At 40.1% G+C, this 24397-nt stretch overlaps 1 protein-coding gene across 1 annotated transcript in view; it reads left to right on the top strand.

Annotated features, from left to right (window-relative positions):
* Nucleotides 1-24397, top strand: part of TNFRSF21 (TNF receptor superfamily member 21) — a 72628-nt gene that overhangs the window by 5750 nt on the left and 42481 nt on the right. Inside the window, exons 2-3 of the mRNA XM_081295831.1 lie at nucleotides 14981-15629; nucleotides 17107-17601. Coding sequence (XP_081151957.1) covers nucleotides 14981-15629; nucleotides 17107-17601 — 1144 coding nt within the window. The remainder of the gene's footprint in view (nucleotides 1-14980; nucleotides 15630-17106; nucleotides 17602-24397) is intronic.

Here is a 24397-nt window from a genome sequence, read left to right as displayed (position 1 = left end):
TCCATGAGTCCTGGAATCAAATAAAAGCAGTTGAATTCAATAAGGCTTCTGAGGAAAGGGACAAGAAAATGCCTATTAATGTTAATCATTGATATGGATGGCACTAGTCTTCGATTACTGAGTGCTTATCTTGCTGTTGAGTACCTTCTACAAACCATCTCAGTAAATTACACAAGTCCTCAAGGTAGTAGCATTAACCCCATTTTACAGATAAGGGAGTGAGGTTTAACAGGGTTCTTGTTCCCGCTGTTGGCAAGTGCTGGAGAGAGGATTTAAATCTAGGTCAGTGTGGCTTCATAACACACTGCTCTTTCTGCCAAATTGCAGGTAGGGGCCAGGCCACTTGAATTCACTAGAATTTTGTTTTCTGTTCGTTTCCCTCACAGGAATGATTTTACCAGAAAGTTGAGCATGCTCTGATGAGCAGCTCTGCTCCATGATGGTTCTTGGAAGTTTAGCCAAAACTAGTAGTAAGAGTAACCTGTGTGTGGATTGAAGGGGGAGGGTGTGAAACCACTGGCAAGCATTTTCCTATGGTGTGACTCTGACGGGCAGTGGTGCCATGGTTAAGATGGAAAGCTACTCCTGCAAATTGAAATGTTATAAATAGGGAATGAATGCTTTGCTTTCCTGCAACTTGGGTCTCTTTGAAAAATATTTGCTTAGTGAGTAACAGCGTGACATGGGTTCTGCTTAGCAATGTAGTTTCAACTCACTTTTCCTACGTACTTGAGGGCTTTTTAGGAGATTTGTTTTTTCTTGCTGTCAGCTTAATTATTTGTATAGGGTAAGTGCATTGGCTTGTACCATCTGTTATTAATATTTCCTTTGTTCACTTTATTTTAGGTCTCTTAGAAACTGTTTTAACTCGGGGATTTGAATGGATCCACCAATGTTGGGTGTGTGCAGTTGATCACACTTACTGGTAGCATCCTCTTTCAAATATATCTCTTTGTAGATTGTAGGGATTGAGTCCATCAGGGAGAGGCAAAACATGAGAGGAAGTTGTTTAATTGCTGGTCCTGGAAAAGGAGTTGGAATTCTGGTCTCCTGAAGAACCTTTGTGACAAGAACATTATCTAATTTCTTCTAGATATGGCCAGCTTACTTAATGAAAAGTAGGAGAGGTAGGAGGGTTGGGGAGGCAAATGGTAACAGGTTCGCAGAATAATTTTATTGGTTATCATCCAACTCAAGCTCCTTTTTTATGTCTAGAAGTCCATAGTCTTTCCTCTTGGATTTAAATCTTGTGTACCTGTTTTTTTTTTTTTTTTTTTTTTTTTTTTTTTTTTTTTTGTGTGTGTGTGTGTGTATGTGTATTAGTTTTCTGTCACTGTGACAAAATGCCTGAGAAAATTTAAAGAAGGAAAGACTTATTTTGGCTCACAGTTTCAGAACTTCTGGTCCGTAGTAATTTGGCCCCACTCTATGGGCCTGAAGTGAGGCAGGACATCATGATAAGGAGGGTGTTGTGGAGCAAGGTTGCTTAGCACATAGTGGACAGGAAGCAGAGAGAAAGAGAGGTCAGGATGAGGAGATACCTTTCCAGGGCACGCTCCCAGTGACCTATTTCCTCTAACTAGGTTCCACTCCTAAAAGTTTTACCTCCTACAAATAATGGTATCAGTTGTGAACCCATCAATGTATCAATCCATTGATTAGAACCCTTCTGATCTAATCATTCCCCAAAAGCTCCACTTCTGAGTATTGCTGCATTGGGGACTACGCCTGTAACACATGAGCCTCTGAGAAACTTTCCAGATCCAAACCATAATACTGGTTCAGGAAAAATTATAGAATGGGCAAAGTTTGTGTGTCTTTTCCTCATGTTCAGGGGCCAATGTTGTTCTTCCACCAGTTTCTAAGAACATGGACAATGTGCTAATCATCTTTGTGTTTCTGGCTCAATGTCCTAACACATAGTAGTTACGCAATAAATGATTGTTGGATGATTTCCAGAAAGATCTTGCTTTACATTAACTCTTTGCTCATTCTAGAAAACTTGGGGGTAGTTGGAGCTTGGGCTAACCCTCAATACTTTGAGCTTCAACTCAAGAATACTTGAGTTATTAAGAAAGAACATTTAACTTAAGTTGGTAAACTCAAAGAACCTAGTGGACACAAATTGTCTTTGTGTCCTACCTATTCAGTTCTCGTCCTTGACAACATTTATGTATGGTTGAAACCAGTGTGTATGTATATGCTTGTGTTCTGCTTTTCTGTATGTAGCTTTTTGTTGTTGTTGTTGTTCTCTTACAGAGATACATTTGTATTTTTCATTTATTTAATAAAATTTATGGAACATCTGTTAATGGTCAGGCATGACTAGAATCTGGGTATATGATTGTGGAAACTTATCCACAGTCTTCTCTTGGAGTTCATAGAAGGGGTGATGTTTAATGAGAAGCAACCATTCATAGAGCAGGAGGAAGAGCATGCCAGTGGGAGGGAAGAACATATAGAACAGTCCAAACACAGGAAGGAGCCCACATGGTCAGGGAAGGGAAGGAAAGTCATTGTGATTAGTGTACTCAGTCAATGGGGACTTGGATTCAAGTGGAAGAGGCAGGAGGGTTCCAGATCATACAGGACCTCTGAAGATGTCAGAGAGTTTACCTATGGTGAGGTAGGAGGGACCAGGTGGATTTAAGATGAAGGGATTATCAAGGTCTACTCCCAGGTTCCTATGTTGAGTGTCTCTGGTGGGAAGGGCAGGCTGGAAGAGGAGTGGATGGGATTGGGAACCCCATGGAAGTTTATATGTATGAAGTTTTAGGTGCATGTGATTCACAGCTCAGGCCTTCATGTTCAGCATTTTTAAAGAGCCTCACCAGCCTGGTTGGTATGTTGGGCCTTCCCTGCTGTTAGGTGTGTGCATTGCTGCTGTTCTTCCACCAAGCAGCACTAATGAAGTTATCTCTGGACAAACCAATTACTCTTTTTCCTTTTGAGTTGTTTCCCCACGGTGTATTCCTCAAAGTGGACTTGCTGGGTCAGAGGAGACGAATGAGCAGTTTTATGGCTTTCACTGCATATTGCCAGATTGTCTTCAGGATGACAATTAATTCAGAGTGCTACCAGTCACCCATAAATGTGTTTTCTACCCCATGACCTGCCAGCAGTGGAGTTTTAATTTATTTATGTGCCTTTAACACACGAAATGCAAGGTATTTGGTTGTGCAGATTGCCTTTTGGTAGTTGCTAGTTCATGGATGTCACAAATTTATCCGTGTTATGATTACCTTGGTAATTACTCATGTAGTTCTTTGTCTCAACTATCGATTATAGTTATGTTAGTCTCATTTATATTAATTCTTTATATCTTTTTGATTATAAGTTTTATTAGCTGTGTATGGAATGTATTTTTACATTGAACTTTTAATATTATTATTTTTTTAAATATTTATTTATTTTTTAGTTGTAGTTGCACACAATATCTTTATTTATATGTCCTGCTGAGGATCGAACCCACATGCGAGACGAGTGCTCTACCCTTGAGCCACAACCCCAGCCCCTGAACTTATGATATTATTATAATTAGTAATATGAACATTTAAGTTTATACTATTAAATTGAGTTTCTTTTGTATGTATAAGAATATTTTTGTTGTTGTTAGAGTTCATTTTGTTTTATTAGTCAAAACTGATCGCTTAACAGATGAGATAAACTATTTGATAACTTTGAATTTTTTATATATATTGGTACCAAGGATTGAACCCAGGGATACTTAACCACTGAGCCATATCCCCAGCCCTTTTTTGTATTTTATTTAGAGACAGGGTCTTGCTGAGTTGCTTAGGGCCTCACTAAATTGCTGAGTCTGACTTTGAACTCGTGATCCTCCTGCCTCAGCCTCCTGAGTGGCTGGATTTACAGGCATACACCACCAAGCTCAGCTGAATTTTACAATTTTAACTTTTTTATTTAAAAAATTGTTCTAATTAGTTATACATGACAGTAGAATGCATTTTGACACATCATACATAAATAGAGTATAACTTCTTATTCTTCTGGTTGTACATGATGTAGAATTACACAGGTCATGTAATAATATATGCACATAGGGTAATAATGTCCAGTTCATTCTATTCTCCTTCCTATCACCATATTCCTCCCCTCCTTTCATTCTCTAGGCCCCCTCCCCCTTATTGTTAATTGTAATCTGCATATCAGAGAAAACATTCGTCCTTTGGTTTTTGGGGATTGGCTTATTTTGCTTAGCATGATGTTCTCCAGTTCCATTCATTTACCTGCAAATGACATAATTTCATTTTTCTTTAAGGCTGAGTAATATTGCATTGTGTATACATACCACATTTTCTTTGTTTATTTATCTGTTGAAGGTTCTATAATTTTATCTCCTAAAGGTTGGTTTTGTTAACTTTTCTGGACCTTGGTGTCCTATTTGTGATGAAGAATTAGCTCACTGTATTCTACAGGTTGTTCATGCAAGTTCTTTGCATAAAAGATTGTATGGGCAAATACATTTGAGAAGGGCTGGGCTCCTCTAATTCCCCATTTCAGTCAGCTCTTCTGCAGAGCCTGCTGGAGCCAATAATAGGTTGAGATTAATTGTGTTCTTCCAAGAGAAGGTTGTAAAAGAAACATTGCTTCAACTTCAGACCAGGTATGGGTAATTTATCTGTAAAGTGCTAGATCATATGTATTTTTGATTTGGAGGGGGAGCATATGTTCTCTTAGTAATTATCGATTAATTCTGCCTTTATGTGGAAGAAGAAACCGTGTGCAATACCTCGAAGAATGGGCATGGCAGCGTTCCGATAAATATTTATGGACACTGAAATTTGAATTTCATGTCATTTTATACATCCCTGAATACTATTTTTCTTTTGTCCCCCACCCCCGCAAATATTCAGAATGTAAAAACCATTCTTGTAGTTTGTACAAAAGCAGGTGAGTGCTAGAGTTTGCTCACTTTTTTTTTGTAAACCATAAAATCTTAGAGGACTGGATCAGGGAAACTCACTCTGGGAAATGCCTCTTTAATTGCTACTCTAGTTTTCTAAAGTGTACTTATTAATAATAAATTCTTCTCCTCTCTTGTGCTTTCTCATTTGCTACTTACCACTATTTAATTTTAAATCTGTTTTGAAAATTGTCCCTTGTTTCTCTTTTTAAATTGTTGCCATGAATCCTGTATTTTTTTGTTCTGTTGTATGCTCCATAATTCAAGAGTGTGTGTATCAGGATTGCAGCTTTTTAAAATCTGGAGTTTTTGATACACTTCTGAGGAATCGAACATTTGTTATCTTAATTGGGATGTGTTAAAAGATTATCGAATTCTAAGGGAAGCTCAAATATAGTAAGATAATAAATATGATTCTGATTCTCAAAACAGTCTTTGAAGAGGAAATATTATTCTTACTTCCATTTTACTATCAAAGAAGTGGAGACACAGAAGTTGAGCCATTTGCCAGGGTTACTCATTATTAAGGATAGAAAAAAAGGCTAGAGTGTTTTTCCTGCTCTCCCACCAGACACCATATTCTCCAGTCACACCAGCTGGAGATGGTGTCACTTGGGTAGTGTTAATTCTGATACCCTCTACTTGGAGACAACATCAAATCCCACAGGTTGAGGGTTCAGTCCCACATGACTGGCCCCAAACTCAGATGCCATCAGGAAGTCTCAAGTTATGATCTGTGCCTCTGACGGATCAGTTATAAATCAGGATTTCTATGACCCCCTCTTTGGGTTCAATTAATTGCCAGGGTGGGCTCATAAAGCTCAGGGAAATACTTTACTTATATTTAGTGGCTTATTAATAAATGATATTACAGATGATACAGATGAACAGTCAGATAGAAGAGCTACATTGGGCAAGGCCTGTAGGAAAGGCCGGGGAGTCCAGTGCCCTGGGTGTGCCACCCTCCAGGCATGTATTCAGCTATCTGGAAGCTCTCTGAACCCTGTTCTTTTGGTGTTTTATGGAGGCTTCAGTATGTAGGTGTGATTGATGACATCATTAGCCACTGCTGTTCAACTCAACCTTTAGCCCCTTGCTCCTCCACAGAGGTGGGGGTGGGTGGGAGGGAGGAGCTGAAAGTACCAACTCTATAATTATGCCTCAATTTTTTGGTGGCTACACCCCATCCTGAAGCTGTCTAGTGGTGTCCAGCCACCAATCATCTCATTAGCATGCAAAAAAACGCTCTTATCACTTTAAATATTTCAAGGGTTTAGGAGCTGTGTGCCAGCAACCAGGGACAGAGACCAAATATATGTTTTTATATCCCAGTATCACACTCAACCAGTTCCTAGTAGAGCTGGACTCCAGGTGCACTGTAGGCTAAAATAGTTTTTTTCTTACACATTCATGCTGGAGTTGCCACGCTGGCTGGAAAAGTTGGTTTTGCCTGGGTTTATATGCTTTTCTATAAATCCTTGGTGAGTATGGAGTAGCATCCCCTTGTCCATGCCGACTGTCCTGTATGTGATGTCAACTCGCTTACCACTTAGTGACTAAGGAAGTGGGCAGCCTGCTCTTGGCATCTCTATGTGGTAGAGGTCTTAGAAATAGCTATGGTGATGGAGGGAGACAAGGGGGTGTGGTCCAGTGACTGAGCACAGGGTATACATGCTCTTCTGCATTGCAGATTCTGGGAAAGCAGCATGGGGCTTAGTCTTGCCTGTGTTTTTCCTTTCCCAGTGTCCCCTGAGCTTACCTCCCTCTGGTCCTATAGTCAGCACATTCTAACCATGGCATTCTCTATATTCACCAGCTTTAAAAGCAGTCCTTGCTTTTGCCCTGGCAACCAAAGCCTTTTTAGTAGGAAATGTGAGAGCTGACCAAGTTTATATAACATAACTGGGGACTGTTCTGCCTGTGATTTGTGAAAGCTTTGTCCTCAAAGCATTCCTTACCATATATTCTTTTTCTCCCTTCAAATATGGAGAATTCCAAGTAGACTGTGTCTTGATATTACTGGTTTAATATGATGTTTAAGGTAAAGTTGCCAGAAATTTTGAGAGTATCCAACTCTGCCTGGCCTTTGTCTTTTTTTTTAATAATTTTTTTTTAGTTGTAGATGGATGCCATGTTTTTAAATTTTATTTATTTATTTTTATGTAGCGCTGAGGATCGAGCCCAGTGCCTCACACATTCCAGCAAGTGTTCTACCCCTGAGCCACAACCTCAAATTTGGCCTTTGCCTTTTGGTCATCTGTTAGTATGTTTTATAGCCACCATCACAGGAATAACTTGGTTGCCTTATAATCTCCACAGTAACTGACTTTCCTCTTAAAAAATACTAGCTTTATGCAGCATTGAAAAATATTCTACAGCAATCTCCCAGGCAATCTCCTTGCTCATCTATTATGAATAGTGAAAGTTTATCACTGTCTTGAGTTTGCTCATTTCTCATTAAAATATTATTAGTATTTGATAGGGGGAAGAACCATATACATATGTAGTAATCATAAGCTTCAAGGAAGTTTTGTTTGTTTGAAAGATGAGATCATAGAATAAGTATTGTTAAAGAGTGAGTAGGCATCAACATTCTGGCGTGTGTCCGTGCATCCGGGTGCTTCTTGTCTTCAGTCAGGCCCATCCCTGTGCCCTGGAGTGTAAGTGAAAGAGCACAGGTGTGGTTTGGGTCATCAGGGTAAGCAATGAGATTCTGGAAGTCTTTACACTTGCTTATTTACAGAGACTTCTTCCCTGTTTTGGGATTTGTTTTGTTCTGCTTTTTACCTTCTTATTATGCAATATTTATTGTATTCCTACATCATGTATGGCTTGGGATAGTATATGATATTTGCCTCCTTCCTTCATTATTGTTTTTGAAATAAGTGTTCTGAAGTTTCAACTAGGAAGGAGCTTAGCTAACTTTGGAGAATAATCTCATTACACTGCTTATAATTCTAAGCATCAAGTTAGTATAATCTTCTTTTAAAAAATGAGAGGGAAATGTTTTAACTCTTCAGTACATTAGCTTTTCATCTTAAATACCATGTAGAGGTGATTCTTGTAAGCCAGCAGTGGTTCTGTTAAACGTGATGCCCTTGGTGTCTTTGGAGGTGAAGTGAACTATTTGTCTTCACACTGACGGGTTCTAGGCTACTCTCTTATGTTATGTGACTACCCTGCAGAGACTTTGGGGGTTTCTCACACTTGTTTTTATACACCTGCTTATCTTTGGTAACCATCCCTCACCTTTTCATCTGCTGTTTCTAGTTATTCATGGTCTACAAATTTATTCATTTAGACAACAAACCTGGTCAAGTAGACTATGAATCAGGTCTTCTGGGGCTTGGATAGGACCCATGTGTAAAATTAGCCTCATCCTTGTCCTCATGCATCTTGTGGTTCACAAGGGAAGACAAACTAAACCCATAAATGTGAATGTAGAAAATTCTGGTAGTCTTAAAGAGAAAAAAAGGGGGTGGGGGAGGTTGTGAAACTTGTTTTCCACTGGGGAGGGGCAGGCAGGGATAGCATTCCAGAGGGTCCCGACTCTGTTAATGATTTTGCATTCCATCCAAAGTCATGTGGGAAGCCACTGAGAATTTTAAGCTCGGTATGAGGATCCGATTTGGTGTGGGAGTTGGAGCGGGTGGTACAGAAAGGAAGAGCATAACCCCGGCATTCATTGTTAGGCTCTCAGAGGAGGTCTGAGGGTTCCTGTGAACTTTTCATCTCTGTATTTTTGACATTTATTTTGACTGCACAGTGCAGGTATTGGGAGACTTTTGCTATAAAGGACCACATGCTAAATCTTTTGAGTTTGTGGGCCATTATGGTCTCTGTTGCAACTACCCAGCTCTCCCACACAGCGTGAAAGTAGCCATAGGTGATACCTAGATGAGTATCCGGATTCCATTAAACTTGTTTATTAGAATAATTGGCTTGTTGGAATTAGTTTGCTGGCCCCTGGCTCAGAGGATGCTTTGCTTATTATTTCCGCCATCTTCATTATGGAAGTGGTTGAGCAAGCAAGGAAATGCAGTTGACATGGTTGTCCCTGGCCTTGAGCTGCTTATAATCATTATGGGAAGATAAGTACATACACTTATGGGGCCATCAGTGACCATTACAAGACAATATGTAATTAGGCACCAATATGATGAACAGAAACAGGAAATGTGATGAAGAGTTTGCTCATCTCCTTGGAATCTGGGTGTTTAGGAGTGTGTGGAATTTGGGTGTCTAAAGGCTTCACAAAGAGGGTGGAACTTGACATAAATAATCACAACATAGAAGGTTAGAGTTGAATGCAGCCTAGTGCAAACCTGCTAATAAGTAAGTAAACCAACATCCTGCTGATTTTAAGACAGTGGTTGGAAAAAAATATAAATCTTTTCTAAATCTTTGCCCAGATATTCTTTTTACCCCTGATTTAGTCCACACATGGTCTGGAAATACATATATGATAAATTCTTACTAATAGGAAAGAGAGAATGGAGAGAGAGGTTTCAAGTTATTGGTTGTATTGAAACTTCCTTTGATCTGGAAGAAAGCAATTCTCAACCAATTGAACAGTGTGGTTGCATCTGCCATTGGAATCTGGGGCGGGGAAAGAAACTGGGTGGGTTAGAGGGACTTATAGAAGATAGGAAAATATATGCGTTGACAAGAAGGCGATCTCTGTGGGCTCAGGTGGAAGAATCTCTAAATTAAGGCATACTCATTACAAATGAAGAGGTCTGGCCTTAGAGAGAATGAAATAGTCTACCATTTGGATGTGCAGATTTCATGCAGTATTAGAAATTGAATAAAGACATATCACCACACAGTACATATAGCTCCTCCCTTTTAGATAAAAAACAAAGTAACCTAAAGCAACAGCAACAGCGAACTTAAAATATGTCCATATGTATTAGGTGTAGATACTCAGAAAAGGGTCTGGAAATATATGCACCAAAATTAAGTGTGGGTTTCTCTGGGGATTTGAGTGGATTTGAGCAGAGAGTTAAATGTTTTACTGTATATTTTCTAATTGTTAGAATTAATGCAAGAATGTTTATATTTGTTATAAAAATACCAATAAAGAACAACATTAAAATAATTAAAAGTGCCAGGTTGGTTAAGAATCTGGAAGCAGTCACTCTGACAGAAATGGGATTAGGCTATGTCCAAATTATGTCTTTTAATCAGAGAAGATTAGAGCCAGAGGGGTCCTGGATTAGTTCTGGGGTCTAAAACATAGTTGAGTTTCAAAATGATTAGGAGAGCAAAATAAACCACAGCTAAAACAAACAAATTCTTGGTCTCATTACAGGCTCACAGTGATCTGAGAGTATGAGACTAGGGATGTGAACTCTTTTTTTTTTCCTTTTTTTCATTTTAAAGCTTCCCAGGTAGTTTTGTTGCTGCATTTGAGGCCTGAGGCTTTGGTGAAGAACCTCTGTTCTAGTATATCTACCTGTGCACCAATGTGAGAATTAAGGATCTTGATTAGGTTGGACCCAGCCTTGGGTTTTCTGGCCCCCACTCTCCACTTTTCAATGACTATGTCTCCTGTTTTCCTTTGCATTAGCTTTAGGTATCATCTAAATTTGTTTTGACATTATATGAAGACCATCCTTAAGCTTATACACACAGACACACACACACACACACACACACACACACACATTTAAGCCTCAGCACCTTAAATATAATTTAAAAAAATGGGGATTGGACCTAGGGTGCTTTCTCACTGAGCTACATCCAAGGCCTTTTTATTTTATTTTATTTTTTATTTTGAGATGGGGTTTTCCTAAGTTACTTAGGGCCTCTTTACACTGCTGAGGCTGACCTTGAACTTGTGACCCTCCTTGCCTCAGCCTCCAGAGCTGCTGGGATTACAGGTGTGCATCACCACACCCAGCTTTAAATGTTGTTTTTAAAAATTGATCCACCTCATCCTCACTACCCATTACTTCACCTGCAGGATCCTTTCTAGGAATGATTTTTCCTATGTTTAATTTTCTTAGAAGCCAAGGGATTGCCACCAGGCTAATGGGAAAAGCTAGTAGATCAGGAGTCTGCAGTAGTCTAAGAGATCTCACTATAATAACTTCTCTTAGGTGCCATCTGTCTCTGTAAAGATAAAGGAGAGGTTGCCATGACTTCCTTGGCGTGGCTCCTCCATCTTTGAAGCATAGATGCATTTAGCTTTTGACTTTAGAATTAAAAGAGATCTTTTCAGAATCATTTTAGGAATTAACTCTCTTTCAAATGAATTCTTCATTTGGAAGACTACTCATTAGCAAATTGGTAAAGTGGAGCTGCTCTGTTTGAGGCAGAGGTAGACAGTCATGGAACCTACCTACCTCTTACTCCTTCTTGGTCCAAGAGGAGTCTTGTGTGCTGTGTCTCGTTCAGTGCTCTTTTGGGTCCAGTTTGAAAGCCATGTCTCTTTCTTCCTCTTTCCCCTCCATAGTAACCACTGAGCAAATCCAGCCAACCGAAGCCCTCAAATCTATTACTTTCTCCCTGTTTCCATGGCTGCCATGCTAGTCCCAGTCACCACCAACTTTCACGTAGGCTCTCACCTCCTAGGTGCACTTTCTTGTTCACCTCCACTGTCACCTTCCACTTTGCAACCAGATACTTTTTATTCACAAACGTGATTACACCTCCCCCCAACATAAACACAAAATCATTTGTCATTGCATTTCAAGCTAAGATAAATATTTGGAGTCTCTTCAACTTTAGCTGTGGCCACTCTGATGCATCTTGAGGTGGAGCCTTAGCATTTTAGTTCCTGCTCTGAGCTTCTTTATCCTTCACACCTTTGCTCTGAAATTTCCTCTGCCTGATACCCTCCACTTCTCCCTGCCTTTTCCCCTGTAGTTAATTTCTGCTTCTCCATCCTTGAAAGCTTCTTCAAAACATTTAACTTTTCTGAGCTAGGAAGTGCCTATCAATGCCCTCCCACAGAACTCTGTATTTTTCCTTCTCTACAACAATCTTGGTTCTGGCTGATTACTGGTTTTGTAGCTTTTGTGAATCTCACTTGAGATAGAGTTCTCAAAATTCTGTTTTCAACCCTTGCACATACATAGTGGGTCTTCAAGAAATATTTGTCCAGTAGATTCGTAGAGTCCCGTTTTTACACAAATCTCACTTCTATTGTTTAGCCCAGGCAAGACTGTGAAAGCATCTGTTCTGTGTCAGCTGGTTTTTGGAGTTGGAATCACAACCTTTATTATGAAGTAATTTAAAGGTCCATTTTCAGACTCAAGAACTGATAAGTCCACTCAAAGCATGGGCAAGAGTATAGGTGCAGTGGGGTTTGGAGGAAGATTTTGTGTAATGCTAGGGAGACCTGGTAATTCAGTAGTCAGGGGTCTGATGGAGAACCTACCATCCTCTATTTCAAATTTAGAAAAGCATACTCTGGGGGAGATATATACAGCTGTAGGAAGTTGTTTTAGTGAGCTTTTTTGATGCTCTGACCAATTGTTCTCTGATAAGAACAATTTTATAGAGGAAAAGTTTCTTTTGGGCCTCTCAGTTTCAGAGGTCTTAGTCCATAGATAGCTGACTCCATTCCTCAGGGCCTGAGGTGAGGCAGAACATCATGGGAGAAGTATGTGGTAGAGGAAAGAAACTCCCCAGTTAGAACCAGGAAGGGGGGGGGGAGAGGAGGGAGGGAGTGGGCGGGGGAGAGAAAGAGAGAGAACATTCTACTTGCCAGGAATTAAATATATACATATCCAAAAGCAGGCCCTCCCCAATGATCTATCTCTTCCAGCTATACCCTACCTGCCTATGTTACTACCCAGTAATTTCTATTGGGACTTCTAAACTTTCTTGCATTGTCTCATATGAACTTTAGGGGGATACCTTATATCTATCTAAACCATATCAGATGTCTATACCCAATCCCATGCATATTCATAGACAGTGCCATTTTATGACCTGTGCTTGATCTGCAAAGCCACCCTCCTGGTATGTTTGTGTGGCTGACTGCCCAGCCTTCCACAGAGGAAGGGAGGCAGACTTAGGTCACACTGCACATCAGAGTGTTCATCCCTGACCACCACTCCCAGGCCAGGATTCAGATTCTGTTGCCTGCTTTCATTTTGGTTACCTTATAAATCTTTCAAACTTTCCAGGATGCTGTGGCTATATAAAACTGCTTTTGCATGTTGATGTTACATAATAAAGAGCTCCAAGTAGCAGAGGCCCTGGAAGTCTCTTTGACCTCATCTTCAGTTTTGGGGTGATTGGAACTAATCTTGTTCTTGGTATACCTGCCAAATGAACTTGGCCTCCACAGGACAATTCCCTCTACCTAGCGCATCTGCTGTGCTCAGAAGAGGGTGGCTAGAGCTGATTTTCTAAGTAGAAGAGGTGAGAAAAGGAAAGGTAAAGCCAGAAGTGAAAAAAGGGAAGACATCACAGAATTTATCATCAAGTTAAGCTTAAGAAGATGAAATTAAACTTTTTTTTTCTTTTGGTCTCAGATTAAAGAAAAACCTGAATATTATAAGCCAAAAAGTGTTTGTTGTCACTTAACTGGAGGTTTGTTTGGGATAAGAGAATTTAAGGGAAATAATTTTGGTTCAGATGGTTAAATTCTGGGGCAGGGGAGGAACTGAACCTTGGATGAAGTGTCAAGATGCTAAGACAGGAACTCTAATCACTTTTTAAAAAATCAAGGTTTATTCTCTTAGTTACTGGTACAGTGGTAAATTTAGTGTGAATTTGCCTGGGCAGGTAGTTGGTAGTTTGAGGCAGCTATTGTTTTCTTACTAACTTTCTCCATTTCATAGAGGACAGTGAGAACTGCTGGAACCTCTCAATCTTCATTACTGCAAAAAAGCTTTCTATTCTTACTCCTCCACTTCTCAAAGGACCTTGGGATTTAGTACCACAAAAATAATTTGCTTTCCCCTAGAGTTTTCATCTTGAAGCTAGCCTAAAATCCTTTTTGCTGAGTGAAGTTTCTGTTCTATGAAAGAAATAGAAATGTCTATTGAGTCCCTCTTGCCGGGTCTTCGTGGCTGCAGGCCCATGACCTAGCAGCTGCAGGCTTCAGAGGCTGTATAAACAGGGTGTGAATATAAAAGCATCAACTCTGTTATTTAAAGCACATTACCAGGAATGCCAAGGGCCTGCCTCTGTTTTGAAAAAAGAGGAAGTTTAACTTCATTTAGAAGAAGCCTTTGAAAAAAAAAAAAATCATGCCAGGTCTACAGGTTAACCCTGACCATGCAATATGGTGCTAGGAAAGTGGTAGCTTGAATACATGCCATCTTGGTTCTCAGTTGCTTTGTTTTGATATTGAGAAATGACAGCTTAACATTTGGGTCAGGGAAAGGAAGACAACTATTCACTTATTTTTTTCTTACATTTAGGATTTTTTACTTCTATATAGGACCACCATCATCATTATTATTATCATTACTGGTTTATGGTACTGAGCTGCATCCCTGGCCCATATATACCATTTTAAAATACTATCCACAGAGTGCTTTCATATTCCTATTCTTAATTGATATTTTGCTGGGGGAGTGGGTATTAGGGATTGAATTCAGGGACACTCATCCACTGAGCCACATCCCCAGCTCTATTTTGTATTTTATTTAGAGACAGGGTCTCACTGAGTTGCTTAGTGCCTTGCCATTGCTGAGGCTGGCTTTGAACTCACGATCCTCCTGCATCAGCCTCCCGATCTGATAGGATAACAGTCGTGTGCAACTGCGCCCGGCTCGGTTGATTTTTATAATCAATTTGAGAAGTATTGTCAGCTTCATTTTACAGATGGAAATGGGAAGCTGAGGCAAAGGTCTGCTGAACCAAAGCCTCATAGCCAGTAAATCAGGCACTAATGTGCAGTTCAAGTCTTCGTTTCCCTCTTCCTACCATTTTGAGGCTATTGCGTCAAGTGGATGTGGCATTGGTCAGACCTTTATCAAGAATGATGGCAGTGGTGTTGGGATTGCTGGTCCTTTCTTCTCCTCTTTTCCTATTTAACACCTTCTTGGTTTTTGTTCCTTTCCCTTCCCCTTTTATTTCTTTCAGCTTGGATTCCTTAGCACCACCTCGGCTCAGCCAGAACCAAAGGCCCCAAGTCTCACTGGCACATACCGCCATGTTGACCGTGCAACTGGCCAGGTGCTAACCTGTGACAAGTGTCCAGCAGGAACCTATGTCTCCGAGCATTGTACCAACACAAGCCTGCGAGTTTGCAGCAGTTGCCCTCCAGGGACCTTTACCAGGCATGAAAATGGCATAGAGAGATGCCATGACTGTAGTCAGCCATGCCCACGGCCAATGGTTGAGACATTACCTTGTGCTGCCTTGACTGACCGAGAATGCACTTGCCCACCTGGCACGTTCCAGTCTAATGGTACCTGTGCACCCCATACAGTGTGTCCTGTGGGCTGGGGTGTGCGGAAGAAAGGGACAGAGAACGAGGACGTGCGGTGTAAGCAGTGCCCTCGGGGTACCTTCTCTGATGTGCCTTCTAGTGTGATGAAATGCAAAACATACACAGACTGTCTGAGTCAGAACCTGGTGGTGATCAAGCCGGGGACCAAGGAGACAGACAACGTCTGTGGCACACACCTGGCCTCCAGCACGGCCCCGCCTTCCCCTGGCACAGCCATCTTTTCAAGCCCTGAGCACATGGAATCCCACGAAGTCCCTTCTTCCACTTATGTTCCCAAAGGTAATTTAACCTCATGGATTATTTCTTTGAGGAAAACTTTGAGCCCACTGGAGGTACCATGAGGGGGCTTCTATCAAGGATGTGTTCTCCATTTTGTGTATTCCAAAGTCATTCCTTGGAGAAGAGCCCTTCATTTTGTGGCTAATTAAATCTGGCTTCTTTTGAGTTATTAGAAACATTTAAACTTTTTCTATTAGGAGAGATCAAATATCTAAAACTAGGTCACATCAAGCTAGAAAAATAAGAACCTAGAGAAATAAGGACAGCATATGACCTCATGTAAGTCACTTAACCTCTTCAGGTCTCAGTTTCAAACTCGCTAAGTGAGTGATTTAAGTGTTTAAGGTTCCTTCTGGATTGTTTTCTAACATGGAATAACCCTGGGTGAACACCACTAGAAGGAAAGAGAGAGAGAAAGGGAGAAATTGCCATTACATCTGGAAGGAACCAATGAATCTAAGGTAGGGCAAAGAATGTAAAGGAAAGTTAGAAGCTTCAGAAGACAAGCAAATATACAACAGATTGAAGATAACTAGAAAAGAATAACTTAGTGTTTTTTTCAATGATCTTAACTTTGTGCCCCTCATCAAATACCCCAATCTTCCTGAGATTCCATTTGAACCTCTGGCAGAATATGGAGTTAGCCTTTATTTTTAATTCTTTTTGATGGAATTTAATTTTTATGAGATGATAACCAACTTGAGCTGTGCATCCCAGCAACTCCCTTCTGTAAAGATATTTGGCCTTCACCATAACACTATAGGGAGAACCTTTTTATATCTGCCATTTTGAAATAAAGAAACAGACACAAAGAGTTTGAATGGCCACTCCAGACTTTCTCAGGGAATGACACAAGGCCAAGTTTTGTCCGTGGGGCTTCAAAATTCCCATTTCTCACACTGCTTAATGAAACTACTTGTGGAAGCTTCTCTGAAGGAAGTCCACTCATGTCAGCCCCAATCTTGTTTAATCTATTGATAACAGGTGCTAAAAAAGTTCTGCTCTATTTTATTCACTGACCTGTTCCACCAAATTTTCCACTTAATCAGACTTGGATTTGTATTTGATCTCTGTTCTTTATCTTAGTAATATGCTCATCATTGCATCATGAAAGAGTCTAAAGAAAGGAGGAGTATGAACAAAGAAATTAAATTTGAACTAGTTTTCTGAATAATCAAAACAATTTAGAGTTGACTGGAGCATTGAACACACATCTCTCCACTCAAGATGTGATACTCAGATGGAGTGGATCCCTGAGTGTGCTCTTGCTTTTTGTGCAAGAAGTGAGTTTAGCTATTCAGATTTTACCTTCTAAATAAAGGTGCTTTTCATAAAAGGCCTTTATGAAAATGTGCAACATAATTTATTCTTAAGCTTCAAAGTTCTTCTCTTTGATTATCCGGCCAGGGAGAGGAGGGAATATATAGATCCCCAAATATGGAAAAGCTCTTCCCTGCTCCTTACTCTTTTTTTCTAGGCATGACCTCAACAGAATCCAACTCTTCTGCCTCTGTTAGACCAAAGGTACTGAGTAGCATCCAAGAAGGGACAGTCCCTGACAACACAAGCTCAGCCAGTGGGGAGGAAGGCGTGAACAAGACCCTCCCAAGCCTCCAGATAGTCAGCCACCAGCAAGGCCCCCACCACCGACACATCCTCAAGCTGCTGCCATCTATGGAGGCCACCGGGGGCGAAAAGTCCAGCACACCCATCAAGGGCCCCAAGAGGGGCCATCCCAGACAGAACCTGCACAAGCATTTTGACATCAATGAGCACTTGCCCTGGATGATTGTGCTTTTCCTGCTGCTGGTGCTTGTGGTGATAGTAGTATGCAGTATCCGGAAAAGCTCCAGGACTCTGAAAAAGGGGCCCAGGCAGGATCCCAGCGCCATTGTGGAAAAGGCGGCGCTGAAGAAATCCATGACTCCAACTCAGAACCGAGAGAAGTGGATCTACTACTGCAATGGCCATGGTGAGCCTTCTTTTTTCTCCTTTCTTACAGATCTCCCTGTCTTTCCCTCAGGTCATTTTTTTTTTTTTTATAGGAATGGGAAATACAAAGTTTGCGGAACCTCCTTTGGTACACCAAGTGTTACTTGATCTAGTTGTGTTATAGCAGATGATTCTAACCATCTCACCAGAATAAAAAGCATTCAGAGAGAATAACTTCTCTGCCATTTCCTCCAGCAACTTTAAAACAGGAGAATGTTGCAGAATCAATTGAGAGCTGAGAGGACCTTGTTTGACTTGTCATTTAATAAAGAAGGAAATGTAGTCCAGGGAGATTTGACTCAAAACAACAGGCTAGTTGTTTGTTCAGGACAGATGGGACGAGACGGCACATCTCCTGACTTTTGGAGCCTTTCCTCTTCTGATGTCATTGGGCTGCTAAAAAAGAAACAAAACCCAACTTGTAAGGTTTGAATCTGAATCTTACTTTTCAATTCCAATTGCTTTCCTCATGTACAATCCCCCCACCCCACCAACACACACACTTAAATTTTAGGACCCCATTTTCATCAGAAGGATAGGATGGGCTCTTGGATGACAGATGCTCACACTGGGTTGGGCTCTATATCCCTTATCTAGCAGTTGGTGTATGTAGATATAGGATGGAACACTTTAGTCTTTCCTCTTTGGGGGGCAAAATGCAGCTTATAGAACTTGTCCCAGAGCCAAATTGAACTGAAGATTGCAGTTTTCTGACTATGGCTATAACTTCCTGTTGGGGATGCAAATCAAGTCAAGATGGCACCTGGCAGTTTGCCAGGAGGAGTGGTTTGTGAAGCAACGCCAGCAAGCCATTAAGATGATGAGGATTCCTTATTGGCTGACTGCTGTATCTAGATGATGTTAATTGAGTCAAGCTGTGTGTAATCAGTTAGGTATATATGCCCCTGCTGCTCCGTAATAAAGTAGTTCCCGCTTGAACCTTCAAGTTGCTTGTCACCTCCCGGTTATTTGCCCAGCTGGACTGTGGCAACTTCCCTTTCTTTAAATCCTAAAGGAAATTCTAGCCCAGTTTTGGTAATCCCATTCAGGTGTTACTTTTCCCCTAAAAGAATAAAGGTGTGTCCCTAGATATCTAAAAAAGTGATTTGGCCTTTTCTACTTCATCTTAAAAGTGTTATGCCATTTTACCCAGCAATTCTATATTAGTGAAACTATCATAAAGGTAAATACTTCCCCTCTTCCCCGTCAGTGCCAGTACAAAAGTTTTAATCTTTAACTCAATATTATGTATAATAAACATTAGAAATAACCAAAGGACCAATTTTAGGCAAATACTTAGGAAATTATGGACTATCTAAGTAATAGAATATTGTGTTTAAATTGAAGATTTAATGAAGCTTTTGTTTTTACGTATGTTGTAGGAAAATGCTATATTAAGTTAAGAGAGAAAAAACCCCACCAGGCTACATTCTTTATATAACATAATACCAGTTCTCTTAAAACTTTAAAGATTGAAAGGAAACATGCCAAAATGACAATTTTTTTTCTAGCATTGTGGATTTATATGGTGGATTTTTCTTCTTTATTAGTTTTCTGTACTTTCCTTACATTTTCTATAATGAGCATGCTGCTTTTATAATAAAAAAGTTAGAGAAAGTTAAAAAAAATCCATCCATACACACAACTCTTTTTGTCTCCCTTGCTCTGACTGGTGTGAATGATCTAAAGCCAAGTGGAAATCAGACTGAGGCCAGTGTCCTACCTGGGATAGGGCCTATGCAGACTTGAATAATAACTCTGTGCTAGCGGAAGAAAGCTTCAGTTCTTCTCTAATTGCAACCTTATGGAAAGTTGTAAGACTAGTAAAAAGAATACCTGTATACCTCTACCCATATTGTCTTTTTTTTTTTTTTTTACATTTTACACTTTGCTCTGTTTTTAGTTGCTTTCTCTCTAGAAAACCATATGTAGGGCTGAGGTTGTGGCTCAGTGGTAGAACACTTGCCTAGCATATGTGAGGCATTGATTCTATTCTCAGCACCACATATAAATAAATTAATAAAATAAAGGTCCATCAACAACTAAAAGTAAATTAAAAAATATGTAGAAAAATGTAGATTTTTATGTAATAAAATATGTATTATAGAATAATTAATTATTTAATATAATGATATATAACATAGGGAGTATATACATACATATATGTGTGTGTATATACACACACACATATATAATTTTCTGAATCACTTCATGGCCCTTTACCCCTGAGTACTTCAGGGTCTATTTCATAAAAATAAGCATATTCTCTTGAAAAAGTATAATACAGTTTTTAACTTCAATAATTTAACATGGGTCCAATATTTTGCCATCCGCATTTCAGTGTCATATGTTGACCTGCTAAGGCCCTTGATAGAAAGAACACTTTTTTCCTTGAGTATTGGATCCAATCTAGGATTAGATACTGCATGAAATTGTCCTGTAAGTTGCCAGTCAGAATATTTGTTCTGTTCCTGATTTACCTCATTAGCAAAAGCGAATGTGAACATCCTGTTAGATTATGTAAATATTTAGAATTGTCCTCTCCTTATTCATTTTATTATCCCTTCCTTTGGTTGTTGAATTTATAGATTTGGTTACAGGAACTGCATTTATGAAACTCTATTTTGCAGTGTAATTTTCAACATGCTTGAGAACAAGGCAAGTTGTAGAAGTAAAAGCTGGGCCAGCAGCAGAAAGCAATTTAATAGGGTGACAGTAGACATTCTTATGGCCACTGTATAAACTATAATGCTGAATAACTATTATGCCTGTGCCCTTAAAACAATATCCTATTGTAAAAAGAATGGAAATGCCAAGTCAAAATAAATCCAGTGATACCCTCCGTGAAAGCAGCAGTTCAGCAATATGCCTTTCAAACTTAATCACAGTAGTCACATTCAGGTGTGACTGTTTTTCTACAGCTTTGCCTCTCCCCCTGGGTTTTTGTGTTGGGGTGTTTATGTTTAAGGTGTTTTTCTAAGGAAGGTCTTTTCTTTCTAAATTGCTAGTCCCAAAGGTACAACCAGGTAAAATCCTATTACAAAGAGAGTTTCTGTTTGGTACAAGCCATTCCTGGTGCTCAGAGGCCTCTAGAAACAAGGCCTTGTTGATCCGATTGCACTGTGTTCTGGCCAGCAGATTATCCTGTATAATACTATCTCTTCCTGGTTCTTGTCCATTCACACTGAATTGTTCATGAGGATGAGAGTGGAGATAAAACTTTGGAACCCTGGTTGCTTTCTATGAGAGATTCTGTGAGACCTCACTTACCCTGTGCACGTTAAATAGGACAGTCAGAGGGCTGCAGTCATAGCTCAGTGGTAGAGCCTTGCTTAGTGTGTGTGAGGCACTGGGTTTGATGCTCAGCACCACATAAAATAAATAAATAAATAGAAAAATGCCCAGTTGGAAAAAACAGAACAAAACAGGACAATCAAGTGCTCCTGATTGCCAAGTAGACCCCCAGTGCTCAGCAGCAAGGTCATGGATGCCCACCATTCTCTCCAACAAGGACTTCTATTATTACTCAACTCCACTCAGCCCTCTCTGTCTGCCATGGACTTTTTTTAAAGTTGAAGTCCACAAAACTGCAATACTACTTTCATGGGGTCCAAATGTTGGAAATATAAGATGAGGCCTTATATGGCCAGGAGGATAGAAGAATAGGGGTGCTGTGGTATTTGAAGCCGTTGAACCATTGATTTTTTTTTCTTCTGTTGACTTATAAAATGATGTTGGTGTTAGGGATTTAAGCAAAGATCCTTTCTGAAGCCAGAGTGATTTTGTTTGGGTAGGTTGGGAATGGACTATAGATGGTTTCTTACAATAAATCTATTTTAGCAACAAGAATTGCAAGTCCCTTCAGAATTTTTATATACCAAAATCTACTTGTGAATTTATTACCGGGTCCTAGTGTCATCAATATCTAAGTTGATTGTTACTGCTCAAATTGTCACACTCTTGTCATTTTTGGGAGGGGAGGGAATTTTTTTTTTTTTTTTTGTAGTATAACTCCAACATAATGGGTAAGTGAGGGAGGTGATCCAAGTGTTCTGTTTAATTTAAAATTAAGATTAATATAGGCTCCCATTGAGACCCTCATTGCTATACAAAATTATATATAAGAGGTTGTGAGGGGAATGGGAAAATAAACAAGGAGAGAAATGAATTACAGTAGATGGGGTAGAGAGAGAAGATGGGAGGGGAGGGGAGGGGGGATAGTAGGGGATAGGAAAGGTAGCAGAATACAACAATTACTAATAGGGCATTATGTAAAATTGTGGATGTGTAACCGACGGGATTCTGCAATCTGCATTTGGGGTAAAATTGGGGGTTCATAACCCACTTCAATCTAATGTATGAAATATGATATGTCAAGAGCTTTGTAATGTTGTGAACAACCAATTAAAAAAAAATGAAAAAAAAAAGATTAATATAGGCTCCCATTAATTGGAAGGTTACATGGAAAACAATTTTTTCATTTGAGCTATTTTGCCACAAAAAGACAATAAAAGCAAAGAATAAAACTTAATTTCCTCACAACTGGCTGTGCGTTGCCCTGACAAAGTCTCAAATGATCTTAAAACAGTCACTTTGTTCACTTCCTCATTTCTAGAGAAGAGGAACTGTAGTCAAGTCCGGGTTGAGAATGCGATGACTGAGAACAGGGGCCAACTGCTGTCTCCTCATTGTTCATTCTGATTTGTGCCATAAGATTTACCTCTCCGTCCTGTCAATCTCTCCTCTTTCCCTTCCCCCATTCTTTCTTCCTACCTCCTTGCTTCTTTATTTGCTAAAAGTATGACATTGGGTTCTCAGAAAGCTGTTTCCTAGCTGTTCCCCTCAATATGAGAGGGAGTCTGAAAACCAGGTGAAGAATGAAAAGTGCCCTGACAGAACTTATGGAAGAAGCTCTGGAAAGCGGTTAAAGGGAGCAAAGTATCAGCTGTTCCTGTTTTCCATCATGTTTCCTTTTTCTTTCAGACTTTAGGCTGTGAAGAAAAGGAAAAGAAAAGGGTGAGAAATGAAGGAATTGGATTTATCTAGTTTCCACTGTGTTTCGTTCCTGATGAGCCCGTTCTTCATGGTTCTGCCTGAGGGAGCTAGTAAGCTTTGATGGGGAACAGTGATCCACCCAGGTAGTTACTTAAGGCACATGACAGATGGAGACGACATCTCCTGTAAGTGGACAGGAGCAGGGATTGTGAGAGCAACTGGGGCGCGGTCTCAAGCAGGCTCTTGCACTGTAGCAGCAAAAGGACAGGGGTCTCATTCTGCAGAACTAGATTCCAAGATGCTATTTCTTATTCCTTTAGCTTTTACCATTTGCCACTCTGTTTGTGGCTATGTAGATTTTCTCAATTACAAACTTATAAATTCTTAAAGAAATTCTTAGAGAGCAGACATTGGGTCATACTCTGTGTCCCCTGTGCCTGGTCTTTAGCTCAGGGCTCAAGGAAGGGTGATCTAGTTCTGAGCTGGCTCCTAAGGTGTCCACTAGCCACATGAGCTATTTAATTTAACACTAAATGGAAAACTCAGCTCCTCCATTGTACCAGCCACATCTTAAGGGCCCAATAGGCACATATGGCTAGTAGTTACCCTACTGAATGGGACAGCCACAGAGTGTTTTATCTTCGTAGAGGTTCTGTTGGCTGGCACTGGTCTAGGGCACCCATTATCTAATTAACATACTTATTCTTTTCAAGATTGAATTGTTTTGAAGCCTTTGAACCATTGATTTTTTTTTTCTTCTGTTGACTTATAATGATGTCTGTGTTAGGGATTTAAGCAAAGATCTTAAGGTTCTTTATATTAATTTGCCCTAGATGCCCCAAAGAATTATTTTTCAGAGCTAAAGGAAGCTTCCATGCTACCAGCACTTTAAACTATGCAAAAAACAAACTAGGAAAAGATTGCTGATATTCCCCATCTGATTTGCCTCTGTCACAGTGAACACTGACTCACAGATACTGGAGAGCAGGGTGTTGCAAAGGCCAAGGCACTTTGTACCTGTTCAGGTGCTTGTGTTTAACTGTTATAGAGGAAAATGGAGCTATGTGAGTGACCTTAAGCTGAGAAGACTTGTGGGAGTCCTGCGGCTGGATCTGAGGTAGGAAAGAGACAAAGAGTAGAGATAAGGATTTGGAGGAAGAAAGCAGCATCATAGACTAGAAATTCTGGGCTCTAAAATTCTGATTTGCCATTTCTTAGTTATGTACTTTTCATTTAGACCTTTTATTCTATGGACTTCTGTTTATAAGATTAGAAAGTTAGAAAAAGGCATTACAAGATGCAGATAAGAGCAAACACTCTAGTTCCACTCCACCACTGGCTGTGTGGCCCAGGGCAAGTGATTTAGCTGTTCTTCATTCACTTTCCTCATGTATCACGTGGAGACAGCGCAAGTACAAAAGCTGTGGTGAGGATTAAGTCAGGATATGTGTGCTCCATGCTTAGCACATTGCTGGCCACGTGGTCAGTGGTCTGTAGGTGCTGGCAGTGGTGAGGGTGAGGTCAGGATGATAGAGATGATGCAGAAGGTACAGTGTAAGGTAAAGTGTCCTTTGCTCATGTCATCTTTTCTTCATCCTTTCTGGGTCTATATTTTCTGATTCATAGAAATAATGACCACAAGGAAGGCAAACTTTAAAATACAAGCAGCTGTTCTTGGGGTCAGTGCTGCTAACTTATAGGGCTTATTAGAAATGTGGTTTTTCCTTCATGCCAGATATGAGTTTTAGCTTAATGAGTTTGCTGTTGTACCCTCTCAAGTG

The sequence above is a fragment of the Spermophilus citellus genome (genome assembly GCF_964194105.1).
Source record: "Spermophilus citellus genome assembly, chromosome: 5".
In the NCBI taxonomy this organism is placed as follows: Eukaryota; Metazoa; Chordata; class Mammalia; order Rodentia; family Sciuridae; genus Spermophilus; species Spermophilus citellus.
This window is presented reverse-complemented; position numbering and strand designations above follow the sequence as displayed.